The following is a 20445-nucleotide window of genomic DNA, read 5'->3' as shown; positions in this document are numbered from 1 at the left end:
CAGTATATAAAGAGCAAATATCCCCACACATACCGCCATACTGTTACTGACCAAATCCTGTATACTGAGAGTGATATTACCATAATACCAGTATACAAGGGGGAATTATTATCATCATACATATTACCGCCATACTGTTACTGACCAAATCCTGTATACCAATAATACCAGAATACAAGGGGGAAATATTACACCACACCACAACCATCACTACCATATTGTTACTGACCAAATCCAGTATACTGAGACCAATAAAACACAGTACCGGATTACAAGTGACAAATACCACCACATACTGACTAATACCACCATCTACTGACTAATACCACCATATACTGACTAACAACGCCACATACTGACTAATACCACCATCTACTGACTAATACCACCATATACTGACTAACAACGCCACATACTGACTAACACCACCACATACTGACTAACACCACCACATACTGACTAATACCATCGCTGCTACTGAATAATCCTCCGTACATAGATCACTATCACCTCATCCAGTCATATAGAGGTGAACGCAGCTCTACACAGGCTCTATACACCATATACATTACAGTGCAGTTATATCAGGTGACTCACAGGGGACGTCTTCTCTAATCAGAGTTCTTCCCTCTTCTTCTTGTTCTTCTCCATCTGTCCTGGGCCGTTATGAGAACTTCTCCGAGCCACGAATCCGCAGAATCTGCCAGACAAACAATATTAGGCTCCTCACTCTGTCACCATCCTCATCTCTATACTAACTGCACATCTGAATTGGCCCCTTTACACCCTCATTTGGTGGGTAGCCCCGACTCTATGTATGTGTGTGTATGTATATATATATATAAATATATATATATATATATATATATATATATATATATATAAAATATATATCCCTTATAGTATATGGTCCCCTCTGTGTAGACACTTTATAGATGGTCCTTTGTTCAGTCCTCCATATAGATGGCCCCCAGTGTTGTCCATGTCCCATATAGGTAGACCCCCTTATGTTGTCCATCCCCATATATATAGCCCCTCCATGTTGTCCTTCTTCAATATAGATAGCCCCCTCAAGTTGTCTATTCCCCCCATATAGCCTCCTCATGTTGTCCATTCCCTCCTATAGCCCCCTCATGTTGTCCATCCCCCTATAGCCCCCTTATGTTGTCCATCCCCCTATAGCCCCCTTATCTTGTCCATCCCCCTATAGCCCCCTTATGTTGTCCATCCCCCTATAGCCCCCTTATGTTGTCCATTCCCCCCCCATATAGCCCTCTTATGTTTTCCACCCCCATAGCCCCCTTATGTTGTCCACCCCCCTATAGCCCCCAGTGCTGTCCATCCCCCATGTAGCCCCCCTCATGCTGTCCATCCCCCCTGTAGCCCCCCTCATGCTGTCCATCCCCCCGTAGCCCCCCTCATGCTGTCCATCCCCCCCTATAGCCCCCCATGCTGTCCATCCCCCCGTAGCCCCCCTCATGCTGTCCACCCCCCTATAGCCCCCTCATGCTGTCCATCCCCCCGTAGCCCCCTCATGCTGTCCATCCCCCCGTAGCCCCCCTCATGCTGTCCATCCCCCCGTAGCCCCCCTCATGCTGTCCATCCCCCCGTAGCCCCCCTCATGCTGTCCATCCCCCCGTAGCCCCCCTCATGCTGTCCATAACCCCTGTAGCCCCCCTCATGCTGTCCATAACCCCGTAGCCCCCCTCATGCTGTCCATCCCCCCTCATGCTGTCCATAACCCCTGTAGCACCCTCATGCTGTCCATAACCCCGTAGTGCCCCTTATGCTGGCCATCCCCCCTATAGCCCCCCTCATGCTGGCCATTCCCCCCTATAGCCCCCCTTATATTGTCCATCCCCCCTATAGCCCCCTCATGCTGGCCATTCCCCCTATAGCCCCCCTTATATTGTCCATCCCCCTATAGCCCCCAGTGATGTCCATCCCCCCCTATAGCCCCCAGTGATGTCCATCCCCCCCTATAGCCCCCAGTGATGTCCATCCCCCCCTATAGCCCCCAGTGATGTCCATCCCCCCCTATAGCCCCCAGTGATGTCCATCCCCCCTCCATAGCCCCCAGTGATGTCCATCCCCCCTCCATAGCCCCCAGTGATGTCCATCCCCCCCTATAGCCCCCAGTGATGTCCACCCCCCCCCCCTATAGCCCCCAGTGATGTCCACCCCCCCCTATAGCCCCCAGTGATGTCCATTCCCCCCTATAGCCCCCAGTGATGTCCATCCCCCCCCTATAGCCCCCAGTGATGTCCATCCCCCCCTATAGCCCCCAGTGATGTCCATCCCCCCCCTATAGCCCCCAGTGATGTCCATGACCCCCCCTATAGCCCCCAGTGATGTCCATCTCCCCCCCTATAGCCCCCAGTGATGTCCATCCCCCCACTATAGCCCCCAGTGATGTCCATCCCCCCCCTATAGCCCCCAGTGATGTCCATCCCCCCCCCATAGCCCCCAGTGATGTCCATCCCCCCACTATAGCCCCCAGTGATGTCCATCCCCCCCCCCTATAGCCCCCAGTGATGTCCATCTCCCCCCCTATAGCCCCCAGTGATGTCCATCCCCCCCCTATAGCCCCCAGTGATGTCCATCCCCCCCCTATAGCCCCCAGTGATGTCCATCCCCCCCCTATAGCCCCCAGTGATGTCCATCCCCCCCCCCTTATAGCCCCCAGTGATGTCCATCCCCCCCCTTATAGCCCCCAGTGATGTCCATCCCCCCACTATAGCCCCCAGTGATGTCCATCCCCCCCCCCTATAGCCCCCAGTGATGTCCATCCCCCCCCCCTATAGCCCCCAGTGATGTCCATCCCCCCCCCCTATAGCCCCAGTGATGTCCATCCCCCCCTATAGCCCCCAGTGATGTCCATCCCCCCCCCTATAGCCCCCAGTGATGTCCCCCTATGATAAAAAAACAAAAACAAAACCCAACTCACCTGTCACCACGCTCCGACGTCGGTCGCGGGCCTCTTCTTCTCTCTTCCCCGACAGACGAGAAGCTCCTGGTCCCGGACAGCTCCGTCACCACTGAGCTCTGTGCGCGGCGCAGTGGCTGGGACTTCCGGTATGCGCTGCGTGTACCGGAAGTCCCAGCTGCCGCATCGCACACAGAGCTCAGTGGTGACGGAGCTGTCCGGGACCAGGAGCTGCGCATCTGTCAGGGGTGGCGGAGGTACGCTTCCGATTGACAGCGCAAGAAGCCTTAGGCTTCCCGCGCTGTCAATCACTCTTGGGACCGCAAGCAGCTTCTTGCTTGCGGTCCCAAGAGTGATTGACAGCGCGGGAAGCCTATGGCTTCTTGCGCTGTCAATCGGAAGACTGCCACATTTAACTGGAAGCGATCGCTTCCAGTTAAAAGGGTGAGGGGCGGCAGTCGGCGGCTGAGTGGGCCCCCCAGGAGCACGGGGGGCCCCGCTGGGCTTACTGGGTGGAGACCACATTGATGTGGTCTCCAGCCCTGAGTCCTTTGACTGGGGGGCGGGGCCTACTCCTGCTCGGGGCCCACCGGGGAAATCCCCGGTCCCCCGGTGGCCCAGTCCGACACTGTGTGTGGGGTAATATACAGGACTACATCTCCCAGCATGGTGTGTGTGGGGTAATATACAGGACTACATCTCTCATCATGGTGTGTGGTAATATACAGGACTACATCTCCCAGCATGATGTGTCGTAATATACAGGACTACATATCCCAGCATGGTGTGTGGTAATATACAGGACTACATCTCCCAGCATGGTGTGTGGTAATATACAGGACTACATCTCCCCGCATGGTGTGTGATAATATGTAGGACTACATCTCCCAGCATGGTGTGTGGGGTAATATGCAGGACTACATCTCCCATCATGGTGTGTGGTAATATGTAGGACTACATCTCCCAGCATGGTGTGTGGTAATATACAGGACTATATCTCCCACCATGGTGTACAGGGTAGGCTGTAGGACTACATCTCCCAGCATGGTGTGTGGGATAATATACAGGACTACATCTCCCATCATGGTGTGTGGTAATATGTAGGACTACATCTCCCAGCATGGTGTGTGGTAATATACAGGACTATATCTCCCACCATGGTGTACAGGGTAGGATGTAGGACTACATCTCCCAGCATGGTGTGTGATAATATGTAGGACTACATCTCCCAGCATGGTGTGTGGGGTAATATGCAGGACTACATCTCCCATCATGGTGTGTGGTAACATGTAGGACTACATCTCCCAGCATGGTGTGTGGTAATATACAGGACTACATCTCCCAGCATGGTGTGTGGTAATATACAGGACTACATCTCCCAGCATGGTGTGTGTGGTAATATACAGGACTACATGTCCCAGCATGGTGTGTGGTAATATACAGGACTACATCTCCCACCATGGTGTATAGGGTAGGCTGTAGAACTACATCTCCCAGCATGTTGTGTGGAGTAATATGCAGGACTTCATCACATAATAGGAGTTGTAGTTCTGCAAAAGATAAGACGATGACAGGGTACACGAGGGGGAGATGGTGACACAGTACACTAGCGGCTATGTGGGTGCCTGTGTACATGTAGGGCTCGCAACACGTTGCCGGAGGCAGCGTTCCTTCCAGGAGTATGCTGAGATGGGGGGGGGGGGGGGGGGGGCCCATAAAGTTTTTTGCTATGGGGCCCCATGAATCCTAGTTACGCCCCTGATGGGAGACCTCCACTTAGCAGGGTGTCATTCTGCATGTAGACAGGATCACCTCTCACAGTTGACGCATATTAGATATAGGTCCTGACATGCTCTACACAGCCCATTCTGTCACATCCTAGAGATGATATGAGGACTGTGAAGGCCGGGGAAGCAAGAAAACTTGCTGTCATCTTCCTGGAACCAATGGCCATACATGGCCATACAACCAGTTTGGCATGGTGTATTTTCTTGCTGACAGCCATGGGAGGATGAACTTTTAAATTAAGCCCCTTTAATTAAGACCATGTTCACACGTAACGTCGGCATTGTCCATTTAATGTCATTGAATTCAAAGGGAAAACACTTGAAAGTTCACATACTTTAAAGGGGTACTCTGGTGAAATGTTTGATAGATTATATAGATTTGTAATATACTTCTACTTAAAAATCGCCAGTCTTCCTGTACTTATCAGCTGCTGTATATCCTGTAGGAAGCGGTGTATTCTCTCCAGTCTGACACAGTGCTCTCTGCTGCCACCTCTGTCCATGTCAGGAACTGTCCAGAGCAGCAGCAAATCCTCAGAAAACCTTTCCTGCTCTGGACATTTCCTGACAGATAGAGGTGGCAGCAGAAAACACTGTGTCAAACTGAAAATAATACAGCACTTTCTCCAGGACATGCAGCAGCTGATAAGTACTGGAAGACTTGATATTTTAAAATCTTTACAAATCTTTATTACTTCATGAAACCAGATGATTTGAAAGCAATTTTATTTTCTTTTTTAAATTTTACAGCCATAACTATACCAGCTGTAACAATATACAAGCAAACACTTAATTGGCTTTTCAGGACCTAAATACCTGAAAAATTTAAAAAAATAAAAATTGGGGAATGCAGGCATGCAGTGAAGTACATGTTCAGGCTATGTTTACAGACTTTTTTGCCTGTTTTACAGCTGTCTTTTAGGATGTCTGTCAATTGGACTGCAAATAACGGCCATTATTTATGCAATCACGGACGTTATTTGGGCATAACATGAAGCCTGCCCCCTGGCCTAATGATGGAGTCATCTGCCGGCCAGTTTCATCCCATTGTGTCAGCATACCTCTCAACATTTTGGACTGCCAAAGAGGTACAGTTGTGGTTCATGCTAAAAAATTTTACAGGCATTTCTTTTTAATTGAAGGCTATGTTCACACTACGTATATTTCAGTCAGTATTGTGGTCCTCATATTGAAACCAAAACCAGGAGTGGATTAAAAACCTGGGAAAGGCTTTGTTCACACAATGTTGAAATTGAGTGGATGGCCGCCATTTAATGGCAAATATTTGTTGTTATTTTAAAATTGTATTGTGTTGTATTGAAATAATGGCCGTTATTTACTGTTATATGGCGGCCATCCACTCAATTTCAACATTGTGTGATCAGATCCTTTCTGTGTTTTTAATCCACTCCTGGTTTTGGTTGCAATATGAGGACCACAATACTGACTGAAATATACGTAGTGTGAACCCAGCCTTAGGCTGCATTTACACACCCAGGATCTGCTGCAGATTGATGCATTTAGTAACATCGATATCTCCAAATCTGCAGCAGATCTTGTATGTGTGACTGCATCCTTAGGTCGCATTCACACATCAGTAACGCTGTCTGTAATTGCGGACCCAAAACTGCAGACAGGATTACAAATGTGTTTCAGGTCCTGTCGGCATTTGCAGGTCCCACTGTCATATAGGTGACACAGACGCACAATGGCTTCATCGTTTTGTTGCAGCATGGATCATGTCCCCAAATGGATCAGAAACACCTACAGATGTGTGTATGGGGCCATAGAACTCAATGAGTCTGCATGTGTGACAGCAGCCATAATGTCACATGATTCATGGGAATATAACAATTTTTAGAATAATAGAATGATAGAATAACATGCAAGTTTGGGTCTATTATACACTAAGAAACCAGACACTTTCTAGAGCAACATTGAAGGTTTTTTTAATGCAAATCTTATTCCTAGGTTAAAAAGAGGGACATGTAAGGGGCAAAGAGGGACAGAGAGGGACTTGGGTCAAAAGTAGGGACTGTCCCACCAAAAGAGGGACACTTGGGAGGTATGGTGTCAGTGTTCTCTATCATGTGGCCCTCTAGCTGCTGTAAAACTACAGTTCCCATCATGCCCAGATAGGTGGGAGTAGCAGTTTGGGAAATAATGCATTAGGTAATAACCTGCAGCGCTGCCATCAGGCCAGGCTGGGGGCAGCCGGACAGTGATTGCTTTCCTGCCGCAGTAGTAAACACATTCATATATGTATGCATGACTGAGAAATGACTCCCATAATTCTCTCCGGCCTTTATTCCACATCCTTGCCTCCTCTCTCACCAAGCAGACATTCTGCATTCCTGTTCCCTTGCGTGATGTCATTGTTCCGAGATATGTAATACATGGAGAACATGGGAGGGAGGGAAAGACAAAAGCCTCTGTTAAAGGGCAAACACCATTATTGTTCACAAGAATATGAGCCTCTGTAGAATTTCTCATCATCTTTCTCATATATGTATATATATATATATATATATATATATATATATATATATATATATATATATATACTGGGGGAGATTTATCTTTTTGTAATTCTGTGGCATGGTACTACAGGTCCCAGCACATTACTTGAGCTTGTTGGAATATTAGTAAGCATCAGCAGCTCTGTAACACATGCGGCTATTCCACGGGACGATTATTGTTCGAAAAATCGTTAAATCGTTCGTAATTGTTTTGAGTAATAGCAGGCAACGATTAAACGACCAAAGAGAAATCGTTGCTTGTTTGATAGAATTTGGACCTATTTTTATGGTTGATCGTTTGCAAATCGTTTGGTTGTTCGGCGTAGCGACAAAAGCAGTAGCAACGACAGGACGACCGCAACAACGATCATAAGCAACGATCATCGTTCTGTGTAGCTGGGTGATAGATTTCATGTCGTTCGCCGTAGTGATCATTTATCGCCGAAAAATCACGTTGTGGAATAGAACCCTTAGTCAGGGTTCAAACTGTGTTTTTGCTGCCCATTTAACGGAAAAAATGGTGAAAAACAGCGGCATCTATTTTTTAACGTACACAAAAAACACGGTCGACCACGTTTGTGAGTACGCTAAAAAAAACATAAAAAAGGATGCATTTTGATCCTTTAGGTTTTAGGCTATGTTCACACAAGGTACGAACAATGGCCGTTGTTGCACTGACAATTGCATTAAAATCAATACAGAACGGCCAGAAAACAATTGACATGTCAATTATACCCACGGCAGGAGGAAACAACGGCCGCTGTTCAATATACTGTGTGAACAACAGACGCTGTATGCATTGACTTCAATGCGACACATTTTTTATTTATAAGAACTACCGTTGTTTGAATTGAAAACAATGGCCGTTCTTGTTATAAAAAATATGTTTTGTGAACATAGTCTTATAATGGAAGTCAATGGATAAACGGATCCAAGCGGATGTACACAAATGCATCAGTGTTTTTCCATTAAAACCGCAAAGTGAACCCAGACTTATAGATACGGTAGTACCAAAGCAGCATGTAAGGGCCATATCTACAAAGTGAAGCCTGCTCCTGTATAGCTTTATAGCAGCAGCATCATGGACATGTATAAACTGTGTATTTAGTTCTGGGTGAGATCTAAAGGTCCTATTCCACGGAACAATTATCGTCCGTATTCGGCCGATATCGGTAGTTACGACCGATAATCGTCCCGTGGAATAGAAGAACTTGTCAACCCACCCCCTTCCCTGTATCCATTCCCTCCTTGGTTGAACTTGATGGACATGTGTCTTTTTTCAACCGTATTAACTATGTAACTATATATATAGTAGGCAACGATCAGCCGACATTGTTCACGTCGGCTGATTGTTGCAGTCGTTGAACATGTTGAAAAACAAAGGACTGATACAGCAACGATCTGCTGCCGTCGCTCCGTGGAATAGGAGTGTCGGCAGCAGACGCTGCTGTATCCTATGGGCTGCCCGGACGATCTAGCGATCATTCGGGCAGACCCCCCCCCCCCCCCCCCGGCGTGAAATAGCGGTGACAGTGAGCGGGGAACGAGGAGCAAACGAGCGCTAAGAGCCCGTGGAATAGTCCATGTGCAGTTTCTTTGTTTGCTTCCGACTCTCTCCAGCATGTCCATTCTATGCTCTATAGGCTTCTATGGGCAGCATGTAATGCAATCTCTCAGTAAGCTGCTAGTTTGTCTCCTTTATCAGGACTGACTTGAGCTATTTTTTTTTCTTCTTCAGACTTAAAGGGGTATTCCCCCCCAAATTATTTTTGCATTAATACGCTGCCCACCCGTAGCTTTCCATCTTTCCAATATACAGTTATTATGGATTCTGCACAGTTTTGCTGTTATCCAGCTGCATTCACCCCCACGGATTGCAGAGAATCATCAGACCTCAGTCCACACCGACACGCTCCCTGCTCCTGGCCCCCACCCTCCGAGACGGCATCACGTGTCCTCAGTCCCAGCACAGTGAACACTGATGGGGTAGCTGCTGTTACATAGGGAGACAGTGATCAGCGCAGCTGTGACAGCATCCCTCTCTAACAGCAGCCGCCCGGTCACCCCCAGCCCAGAGCTCCCCCCTGTGCCCAGAGCCTCCCGGCAGCACTCACCCGCAGCACACAGCCCCCCTGCCCACAACCAACCGCCCCCCCATCACCCGTGTCATCCCTCACTCATGGAGGCATAGAACTCACTCCCCCGCGGCCCCCCCCCCCCGCGACAAGCTCCGCCCCCCCGTGATCGCCCGCGGCAAGCTCCCCCCCCCCGGGATTGCCCGCGGCAAGCTCCGCCCCCCATCGCCCGCGGCAAGCTCCGCCCCCATCGCCCACGACAAGCTCCACCCCCCATCGTCCGCAGCAAGCTCCCCCCCAATCGTCCGCGGCTCTGCTACACGGCCCCCCCAACTCAGCTCTGCTACACCGCCACCGCCAACTCAGCTCCACTACGCCGTCACCCCCAACTCAGCTCCACTACGCCGTCACCCCCAACTCAGCTCCGCTACGCCGTCACCCCCAACTCAGCTCCGCTACGCCGTCACCCCCAACTCAGCTCCGCTACGCCGTTCCCCCAACTCAGCTCCGCTACGCCGTCACCCCCAACTCAGCTCCGCTATGCCGTCACCCCCAACTCAGCTCCGCTACGCCGTCACCCCCAACTCAGCTCTGCTACGCCGTCATCCCCAACTCAGCTCTGCTACATTGTCATCCCCAACTCAGCTCTGCTACACCATCCCCCAAACTCAGCCTTGCTACACTGTCCCCCCCAACTCAGCTCTGCTACAATGTCACTACCAACTCAGCTCTGCTACACCATCCCCCCAACTCAGCCTTGCTACACTGTCCCCCCCAACTCAGCTCTGCTACAATGTCACTACCAACTCAGCTCTGCTACACCATCCCCCCAACTCAGCCTTGCTACACTGTCCTCCCAACTCAGCTATGCTACACAGTCATCCCCAACTCAGCTCTGCTACAATGTCACTACCAACTCAGCTCTGCTACAACGTCTCTTCCAACTCAGCTTTGCTACAATGTCACTACCAACTCAGCTTTACTACATCGACACCGCCATCTCAGCTCTGCTACACCGTCATCATCTCCTTCACTGTCTCAGCTCTGCTACTTCACCATCATCAGGCAGAAGCATTGCATGATGGGAAAAGTAGTTTCCTATCTTGGATATAGATCGGCTTTTAGAAAAACTTGTAACTCAGGAACGGCAGGAGCTAGAAAGATGGGAGACGTCTCAAAATACTCAGGGGGACTTGGTGAGTAAGACCAGCTAGGTTTGGGAGCATTTCATTTTTTTTAGCTCTTGGGGGGAGTACCCCTTTAAAGATAAGCTTAGGGAGCAAGCAGGAAATTAGCCTGAAAAGAGGAGAAAGAGCAGTTTTTCTAATACGATATATAAAGGAAGTTAATATATCATGGTGCTAATGGGTCTCTAACTATATTCTTTAGGGCAGTGTTGTCCGACCTCGTTAAAGTGAACCAATCAGCAAGATTGTGCTGATATGGTCCCCATAATCATAGTATAGAGCTACTGTACAGATAGCGGCACATACCAGCTGCAGTAGCTTTAGTAAGGAGAAAAAGTACTTTTGTTCTGCCACGCGCGGCCAGGAGAGGAGCGGAAATTAGTCATCTGAGTGAGGAGGCTTGTGTGGCAGAATAAAAGTACTTTTTCTTACTAAAGCTACAACTGGTATGTGCCGCTAGCTGTACAATAGCTCTATACTATGATTGTGGGAACCATATCACCACAATTGTGCTGATTGGGTCCCTTTAAGCAGTAGCAAAACTACAACTCCCAGCATGCCCTGACACCCTTTTATAGTTTTGTATCCACTGGACAGCCACAGGCTGGAGAAAATCGATTTAGGGTATAATACAATCTGAAACATGGTATCCAATGAATTATTCTGCATGTTACAACAAACAGTTCTTACAAACCACTCAGGCAATACACAGGTCAACCCCGCATCGTCAGTGACGTCATCACAACGTGACACTACTGCTAAAAGGCCCCTGAAACCGCTCTATCTTCTACCTGCGGCGCTGCTAAACCACCGAGCCTGACACAGAACACTGACAAGCGGCGCTTACTTGCATATAGCTATATAAATGGTTATATGTTTAGGTAGTGGGGGAAGTATGAGAGAGAAGCGTGAACATGTCACTCCGTATACAGTGATACTGGCCAGTCAGGCAGCTCCGGGCAGCCCTGTGGGGTCCTTTCTTGCCGGCTTGTCCTTGTGCAGCTTCATGTGTTGTGAACGGGTGGATGTCACGTGACTCGTTGACAGCATGGGGTCTAACAAAGTGCGGTATCTGATATTCTTTCAGTATTTTGGAACAAAATATAGGTAGGTGACTGCAGCTGTGTATGACGAGGATACTGACCAGAGATGCATGCATTACAAGTCCTGGCAGGGTGCCAGGGGCACTTAAAGGTGGATCACACTTACAGATCAGGGGGTGCGCTCTGATGCTCTTCCGGTGACAGCGTCTCCTCCCCCGACCCGACCGGGACACAATAGAAGAGAGATTATTCTGTAAGGACCCTATTCCACGGCACGATTATCGTTCAGATTATCGTTAAGTCGTTCGAATCTAAACGATAATCGTTCGTTTGAATAGCAGTTAACGATTAACGACCGAACGAGAAATAGTTCGCATTGAATAAGACGTCATTCGCAGTAGTGACGAACGCAATAGCGACGACAAGACAAACGCGAGAACGATCATAAGTAACGATTATCGTTCCGTGTAAATGGGCGAACGATTGCAGGTCTTTCGCAATAGCCGTAGTTTGGATCGTTAAACGTTAACGATTATGCGAACGATAATCGTCCCGTGGAATAGGGCCCTATGTCCTGCCTCCTGCGCTTTCTTATCTCATTAGGGCTGAGCTGGAGGGGAGAGGGTGCAGGCAGTGTCATGTGTGTGAGGGGGGTTTCCCTTATCAGTAATGGTGCGTTTACACGTAACGATTATCGTGCGAATTTGCGCGATAACGATCGAATTCGGACGATAATCGTACGTGTAAACGCAGCGAACGATCAAACGACGAACGAGAAATCGTTCATTTTGATCTTTCAACATGTTATCAAATCGTCGTTCGCGAAAAATTCGCAGATCGTTCCGTGTGAACAGTCGTTCGCCGATTTAACCAATGTGTGAGATAGGCTTAAGGATCGCAAAACGAATTTTCCATACGATATATCGTACCGTATAAACGCTGATCGTTATGAAAAAAAAAAACGTTACTCTGACATCGTTAATCGTACGATCGGGCCAATTATCGTTTCGTGTAAACGCACCATTACTTGTATTTATTCATTGCTGACAGTTTAACCCTTACACTGCCTTCCTGCAGCTCATGAACCAGTTTTCTGTGCAGGCAGTGGAAGGGTTAAACCTGTCTGTTTGCTGCAATAAAGAAATCTCTGATAAGAAGAAACTGAGGGGGCCAGAGAAGTGACAGCTATTCACAGTATGGGGTCTGGCCCTTAGTCGTATAGTAAGGGGCTTATTACATGGAGCGATAATCTGCCGAATCGGATCATCGCACATCGCTACGTGTAACAGCAATGCACGGGCAAGGACTGATAAATATGTAAAAAAAATAAATAATAAAGTTCCACATACCTGTCTGTACTCCCTGATGTCCTGTAACGTCGTCCTGCTCCCCAAGTATCTGAAGTGACAGGCGATCCGCCAATCACTGGCCGCGGCACTGCCCGACCCCCGCTAGAGACCTTTATACTTACCCCTTCTTGCCAAGTCCTGCGCCTGAAGCAGATCCGGGGACGGAGATATTCCTGCCGGAAGCCCGGCGCGCGCTCTAGAGATGAGTCCGATGCCCATAGAGAATGATGGCTTCATTCATTCTCTATGGGCGTCGGACTCGTCTCTAGAGCGCGCGTCGGGCTTCCGGCAGGGATATCTCAGTCGCCGGATCTGCTCCAGGTGTGGAACTTGGAGAGAAGGGGTAAGTATGAGGGTCTCTAGCGGGGGGTGACAGGTTCCCTTTAAATAAAGCCTCGTCCTTATGCACACTGTTGGGTTTTGTAAGAGGAGCATACCGCTTAGTGAATCTGGGGGGACCGACACCTTCTTCCTGGTGCATGTCAGGGCCATAAATGATAAGTTCCCCCCTTATGTATTCCGATCTTCTGCAATGCATTAAGCGCACCTAGGACCCTGCAACTACAACAGCTGCAAACACTACAACTCCCAGCATTTACTGACAGTCTGCAGCTCTCAGAAAATGTTGGGAGTTGTAGTACGTGTGAAGAGACAACTTAAGAGGTTGTCACCTCAGAAATTACAACTCCCTAAATACCCTGAGAGCTCCATAAGTGTCGGGTATTCTGATTATGATGCACTTAGGACCCAACTACAACAGCTGCAGGCACTACAACTTCCAGCATGTACTGACAGTCTGCAGCCCTCAGGATATGCTGGGAGTTGTAGTACAGTGTAGACAGATATATTGCTGGACCCTCAGGGCTGATGGTTGTCACCCACAGATTGCAGCCACCAGGAGCCTCTGCACACAATGATTTATTATAGGGTTGTCCTCTCAGAGACTACAACTCCCAGCATACCCTGAGAGCTGTATAAATGTAGGGGGTTCTGAGAGTTTTAGTTCGACTGCAAATGTTATTGACAAGAGATTTGTCACCCCAGTCTGACACGTTCCCTATCCCTGCTTGATTGACAGCTGCAAGCTGGTGAGGGAGGGGAGGGGGAGCAAGATTACTGATTGCAGCAGATCAAGAGCTTGATAAAGCCTGTTTGCACTGGAGTATGAAAGCATTTCCTATGTACTGGAAGCACAGGCTGATCTATGAGCGGTACCAAGTGTCTCCTATACCTGACGGCTATCTAATGGTGTCAGCAGTTTGGAACATAAATTACAGTTGACAGGGACTTTAAAGGGAAATTAACAACAGGTTGGGAGACGCTAACTTGCTGTTATGCTTCCATAGCGTACGGAGTAGGTTTTCTTATGTTTTTGGTTAATCTTCACCGTAATATGTAAATTAGGTGGTTTGGCGCACTGAGGACGGGAATATTAATTGACTTCTGAGACAATTCTGGTTCACTTTGATATGCTACATGACCCCCTTTCCATTGGAAAAATGCGACCTTTATCCAATATGGTGGTGTTCAAGATGGCGGCCAAGGTGCTGAAACCCCATAATATTATTGGAATGTCATGTATTTTTACTAGTATAATGGACTGGGAGCAATACACAGTGGAGTTTTAAGGGGTTATCCAGCGCTACAAAAACATGGCCACTTCTCCCCCTACTGTTGTCTCCAGTTCAGGTGCGATTTGAAATTAAGCTCCATTTACTTCAATGGAACTGAGTTTCAAACCTCACCCAATCTGGAGACAACAGTAGGGGGAAAGTGGCCATGTTTTTGTAGCGCTGGATAACCCCTTTAATAGTGTCTATAGGTCAGAAAATCCCCCTTTGTAATTTTACTTTTATTAAAAAATCTCCAGTTTTCCAGTCCTTATCAGCTGCTGTATGTCCTGCAGGACGTAGTTTATTTTTTTCCAGTCGGACACAGTGCTCTCTGCAGCTAACTTTGTTCCTTGTGAGAAACTGTCCAGAGCAGTTGCAAATCCCCATAGAAAACCTCTCCTGCTCTCCAGACTGGAAAGAATACCACTTCCTGCAGGAGATACAGCAGCTGATAAGTACTGGAAGACTTAAGATTTTTTTTTAATAGAAGTAAATTACAAATCTGTGGGATTTTCTGGCACCAGTTGATTTGAAAGAAAATCTTTTTTTTTGTTAACTGCTAGAACAAACCAGTGTCTGGTTACAGAGCGGTGAGACAGTCCTGGGTGCTGGATGTTTTTGCTGACAGAGACAAATTATTGGTGTTTGAGTCATTTGGTAATAAACCGAATAAAAAAAGCAACCTATATATTTACCATAAGTGGTAAAACGCGTCACACATCTGATGATGGGTCACTGTGCAGCCTCATACAGACTCTTCTGTGTTCATTCCCCATGTACACCAATGGTCTGGCTCTCCAGCTTTTGCAAAACTACAAAAAAAGCTGCACTGCATGCTGGGAGTTGTAGTTTTGCAGCACCAGGATGGAGACCAATACCTTAAAGCAGGGATGGGGAACCTTCGGCCCTCCAGCTCTCCAGCAGTTACAAAACTACAATTCCCATCATGCCTGGACAGCCAAAGCTAAAGCTTTGGCTGTCCAGGCATGATGGGAATTGTAGTTTTGCAACAGCTGAAGGGCTGAAGGTTTCCCATCCCTGCCTTAAAGGGAACGGATCACCATTTTTTTCCCACTTTTTTTTCCACTTTTTTTTTACTGATTAGAGCAAGATAGTGGAACATGTTCTTTTTTTCTAACTTGTTTCTATTTATGGTTGTAATTTTTTTTTCATTTTTTCATTTTTTGTACGTGACTATGGGTGCAGCCATCTTGCCTGACCTGTTTTTAACAACATATAGACATGTTTTACAGCAAGCCCCTTAGACATAGGCAACCATGTACAAGAGCTTTGCCATTGGTGTAAAATATATGGTTGCTTGGATGTTCTCCGTGTCCTGTACAGCAGTCTTTCCACACGGAGGAGGAGGCTCAGCTCTGAATTACATCTATTGTTTGCTCTGCCGGGGCCACTATTTGCTGCTGTCCTGTACAAATCACTTTCTAGCACTTTCTTATCGTCGCAGACAGAACAGGAAGTCTCAGCTAAGTTTTAGGCTTAGTGGTAAGAATGGAAACCCCCAAGATTTCAGGATTATTTTAAAATATAGGAAGTAAAATGTTAAATTAGGAAAATAAAATCGCCAAAAAAATTCTTTAAGAAAAATGTTCAACATATAATCCTGATTGATAATTTGGTCTTTTTTGTGATGACGCTTTCCCTTTAAAGGGATACTCCAGCGGGGGGAAAAAATCTTTTACATCAACTGGTGGCAGAAAATTATATAGATTTGTAATTTACTTCTATTTTAAAATCTCAAGTCTTCCTATACTTATCAGCTGCTTTATGTCCTGCAGGAAGTGGTGTATTCTTTCCAGTCTGACACAGTGCTCTCTGCTGCCACCTCTGTCCATGTCAAGAACTGTCCAGAGCAGAAGAGGTTTTCTATGGGGATTTGCTACTGCTCACAGTTCCTGTCACGGACAGAGGTGGCAGCAGAGAGCACTGTGTCAGACTTTATCCACCGATCCAGCACAGTTAGCCCACATAATCTTTGCCCGGGAGCACTGTTAGGAGCACAACATCATCTGGCCCTCCCCCTCCATTGATAATCAATGGAGTGGACAGGCCAGATGACGGGGCAGTGCTCCCAACAGTGCTCCCGGGCAAAGATTATGTGGGCTAACTGTGCTGGATCGGCACCGAGGAGGAAGGTAACACACACACCTTCCTCCTCATCCTCTCCGGCACTACAGGGGGCTATCAGCAGGTTAAATTTGTCTAACCTGCTGATAGTTCCCCTTTAAAATCCAACATACCCCGATCCTTCCCTCCCTTGCTCCATACATATTAGATGATCGGTTAGTCTGACATGTTTACTAGTGACTTATGTTTTACTTCTATTTCCTTTAGTGTAGCTTTCAGTGCAGTACCTAAGACATCTCATGGTCAATAGGGGCGCTGTCTGTCCTTTTTATTTTCATTTTATTATAGTTTTCCTTTATCTGAGATGCCGTTTCTCTGTTTCAGCGGAGTAGTCCGAGCACCAGAAACTCAAGCCGCTGTAGGAGTTGGGAATTATTTGGAGGTGAGTGACAGGACACTGTTCCTTACACCTTGTATGTAATGGCTCCTGATTTATCAACTTCAGCGTAGAAGCATAGAGAATAAATGTACACCTTCTGCAAAGTATATGTGATAAATGGATGTACATGTGTGTCATACAGATGGATATAGTTAATACGGTTGAAAAAAGACACATGTCCATCAAGTTCAATTAAGAAGGGGATGGATACAGGGAAGGGGGAGGGGTGATAGGTTCTATACATGTGCATTTATATTATTTTGGTCTAAGAACTTATCTAGGCCGCTTTTGAAGCCCTCTACTGTTTTTGCTGTGACCAGATCCTGTGGTAGACTGTTCCACAGATTCACAGTTCTCCAGCTCTAGAACATCCTTTTTATGAATCGGGTTCCAAAACTGGACGGCATACTCCAGATGGGGCCGCACCAAAGCTTTATAAAGCGGTAATATTATATCCCTGTCCCGAGAGTCCATGCCTGTTTTAATGCATGACAATATCCTTTTATTTTTCCATCTACAGGCCCATGTAATGGCTTGTGTTTTTTCAGGAACAGCATTTGTACTTTGTAATGATCTCTTTCAACCATAAAATGAATGATGAAACCCCCAAAATATTAATTATGGGGTGAAATTGGGAAAAATTGGAATCACTTTTTATTAATTTTTTTTTTTTAGATAAAATGTAATAAAAAATTACATTTTATTTTAAATTTTTTTTTATAAAAAGTGATCAATATGTAAAAACGACAGAAATATGGAACTAATAAAAACGAGAGATCATGGTGCAAAAAATGACACCCCATACCGCCCCATAGGGGAAAAAAATAAGTGTTATAAGAGTCACAATAGGGCCACTTTAATCATATTTTCTCATACGGTTAAAAAAAAAACAGCAATCCTGCCCTTTTTTTTAAATCATTTTTTGTTTGCACTGTTCACCGGGCGAAAACAACATTGTTTTTTTTCTAAAAAATGGGAAAGGGGGTGATTTCTTTTTTCTTTTTACACTTTTTAAGTCCCCCTGGGGGACTATATCCTGCAATCATTAGATTGCGTATACTGTTCAGTGCAATCTCATAGCATAGCATTGATCTGTGTTATCAGCGCTTTGCTCATAAAGCCTCAGAAGAGCGCCGATCTGACTACACAAAGTTAAGATGAGCACCTCCGGAGGTCAGAAAAAATGCTTCCTCTGTCAAATGAACTTAAAGGGGTATTCCCCCCAAGAGCTAAAAAAAATTAAATACTTCCAAACCTAGCAGGTCTTACTCACCAAGTCCCCCTGAGTATTTTGAGCCGTCTCCCGTCTTTCTAGCTGCTGCCATTCCTGAGAAAAAGTTTTTCTAAAAGACGATATATATGGTCAAGATGGCGCCAGCCAGGAAACTACATTTCCCAGCATGCATTGCTTCGCACTGATTGCTGCTTGCTGGGACCTATAGTTCTGTAGAAGCTCTGTGACCTGATATATTTTTTATGTGGATAGATAGCAGCTTGCTGGGACCTGTAGTTCTGTAGAAGCTCTGTGACCTGATATATTTTTTATGTGGATAGATAGCAGCTTGCTGGGACCTGTAGTTCTACACAATATATCAGGTACCAGAACTTCTGTAGAACTACAGGTCCCAGCAAGCTGCTATCTATCCAAATCACAATATATTAGGTCACAGTGTTTCTAATTTGGATAGCAGCTTGCTGGGACCTGTAGTTCTTCAGAAGTTCTGTGACCTGATATATTGTGTAGAACTACAGGTCCCAGCAAGCTGCTATCCATCCACATCAAAATATATCAGGTCACAGAGGTTCTTCTGATGTGGATGGATAGCAGGCTGGGGAGAAGCTGACAGCGGTGTTTGGGGGTGGGGTTGCGGGGGCGATTTGTGTCAGTATACGTGGGAGGCCGTGGGAGGGGGACTGCAGGCTGGGTGGCTCCAGTGATGTGTTCTGCCCGCCCACACCGGTCCCCCACCGCCCGGGGCACACGCTGCGGGTAATCGACTCACCCGCAACACCAGCTGCCCCCACGTGTCCCACGCCGCACCGAGACGCCGCTGATAGCGCAGTCCCGCCGGCTCCAGTGATGTGTGTTGCCCGCCCGCACCGGTCCCCTACTACATATACACTGCGGGTAAATGCCCCTCGCACTGAGACCCCACGCAGTCAGTTCCGTTCCGGGCCTCTCCCGTAATCCCTGCTGCCCGGGACGGAACTGACTGCGTGGGGTCTCGGTGCGAGGGGCATTTACCCGCAGTGTATATGTAGTGGGGGACCGGTGCGGGCGGGACTGCGCTGTCAGCGGCGTCTCGGTGTGGCGCGGGACATGTGGGGGCGGCTTGTGTAGCGAGTGAGTCGATTACCCGCAGTGTGTGCCCTGGGCGGTGGAGGACCGGTGCGGGTGGCCGGGACGAAGCTGACAGCGGGGTGTTGGGCAATTAGTGCCCCTTGATAAAGCGATTTGTACGCGAAACGTGCGTCGGGGTTAGACGCCAGACTCCACTATGGGTAAGCGATAGCTGTATCTCTGATAGATATTCTCAGGTTATGTTTGTCTGCGTTTAGCAGCCCTGAGGCCGTATGGGTACACTATCTGTGCGTATACTTATGATGTAACACGCTTACCCTAATTTGTTTATGTGATTATGTGACTTTAACACTGTGGTTTCTGCCTGACTTTACTGGATCCTTTTTGCACTTTAATGTTAAGAGATTTTTAATCATGGTAATAAAAATTATATTTTTAATAAGTTTAGCTTTGTATTGTATAATTGTTTCAGTGTATATGTATGGCCTGGGGGTGGGGGACTGGTGCGGATGGCAGGAATCACAGGAGCAGGCCAGGATGGGGCTTACAGCGGGGTTGGCAGGGTCTCGGTGCGGAGTAAGGGGGGCAAGGGAAGGGCAACGAGCGAGACGGCCAGCTGTGTGCCTCTGGAAAGGTGTGGTGGGAGAAGGGATACCGGTAACAACTGTTATCCCTCTCTTCAGTGGGCAGGGGTATAATCGCTAACCCTGCCCATTGAAGTGATGGAAGACACCTGACTCCGTCATGGAGGGTGGGGGCCAGGAGCTGGAAGCAGTGTCGGGTTTGACAGAGTTTTGATGATTTTATATGATCAGAGGGAGTGAGTGCACATAGAAAACAGCAAAACTGTGCAGAATCCATAATACATGTATATTGGAAAGATGAAAAGCTATGGGTGGGCAATTTATTAAAGCAAAAAAGATTTTGGGGGGAATACCCCTTTAAATACTGCGTTAATGGCGTTTAAGGGGTTAATTGCGGGTGGCTGCACAATCACGGCTAGTCATTGCAGTTGAGGACCTAGCTGCTGATAGCAGTCAGTCCTCACCCGCTCTGAAGCTAGCTCAGCTCCTCAGCTCACTTAATAGTGATAAACCCTGGGAGGGCGTACATTTCCGCC

General features: G+C 47.4%; 1 protein-coding gene across 1 annotated transcript in view; it reads left to right on the top strand.

The window, feature by feature from the left end:
- Positions 1-11515: 11515 nt before the first annotated feature.
- PUSL1 (pseudouridine synthase like 1) overlaps positions 11516-20445 on the top strand; it is a 34213-nt gene continuing 25283 nt past the window's right edge. Inside the window, exons 1-2 of the mRNA XM_069947291.1 lie at positions 11516-11601; positions 16969-17026. Coding sequence (XP_069803392.1) covers positions 11543-11601; positions 16969-17026 — 117 coding nt within the window. The 5' untranslated portion in view covers positions 11516-11542. The remainder of the gene's footprint in view (positions 11602-16968; positions 17027-20445) is intronic.

Source organism: Dendropsophus ebraccatus, chromosome 12 (assembly GCF_027789765.1).
Source record: "Dendropsophus ebraccatus isolate aDenEbr1 chromosome 12, aDenEbr1.pat, whole genome shotgun sequence".
NCBI classification, from domain to species: domain Eukaryota; kingdom Metazoa; phylum Chordata; class Amphibia; order Anura; family Hylidae; genus Dendropsophus; species Dendropsophus ebraccatus.
Note: the sequence above shows the minus strand (reverse complement) of the source record. Positions and strands in the feature narration are given on the sequence as shown.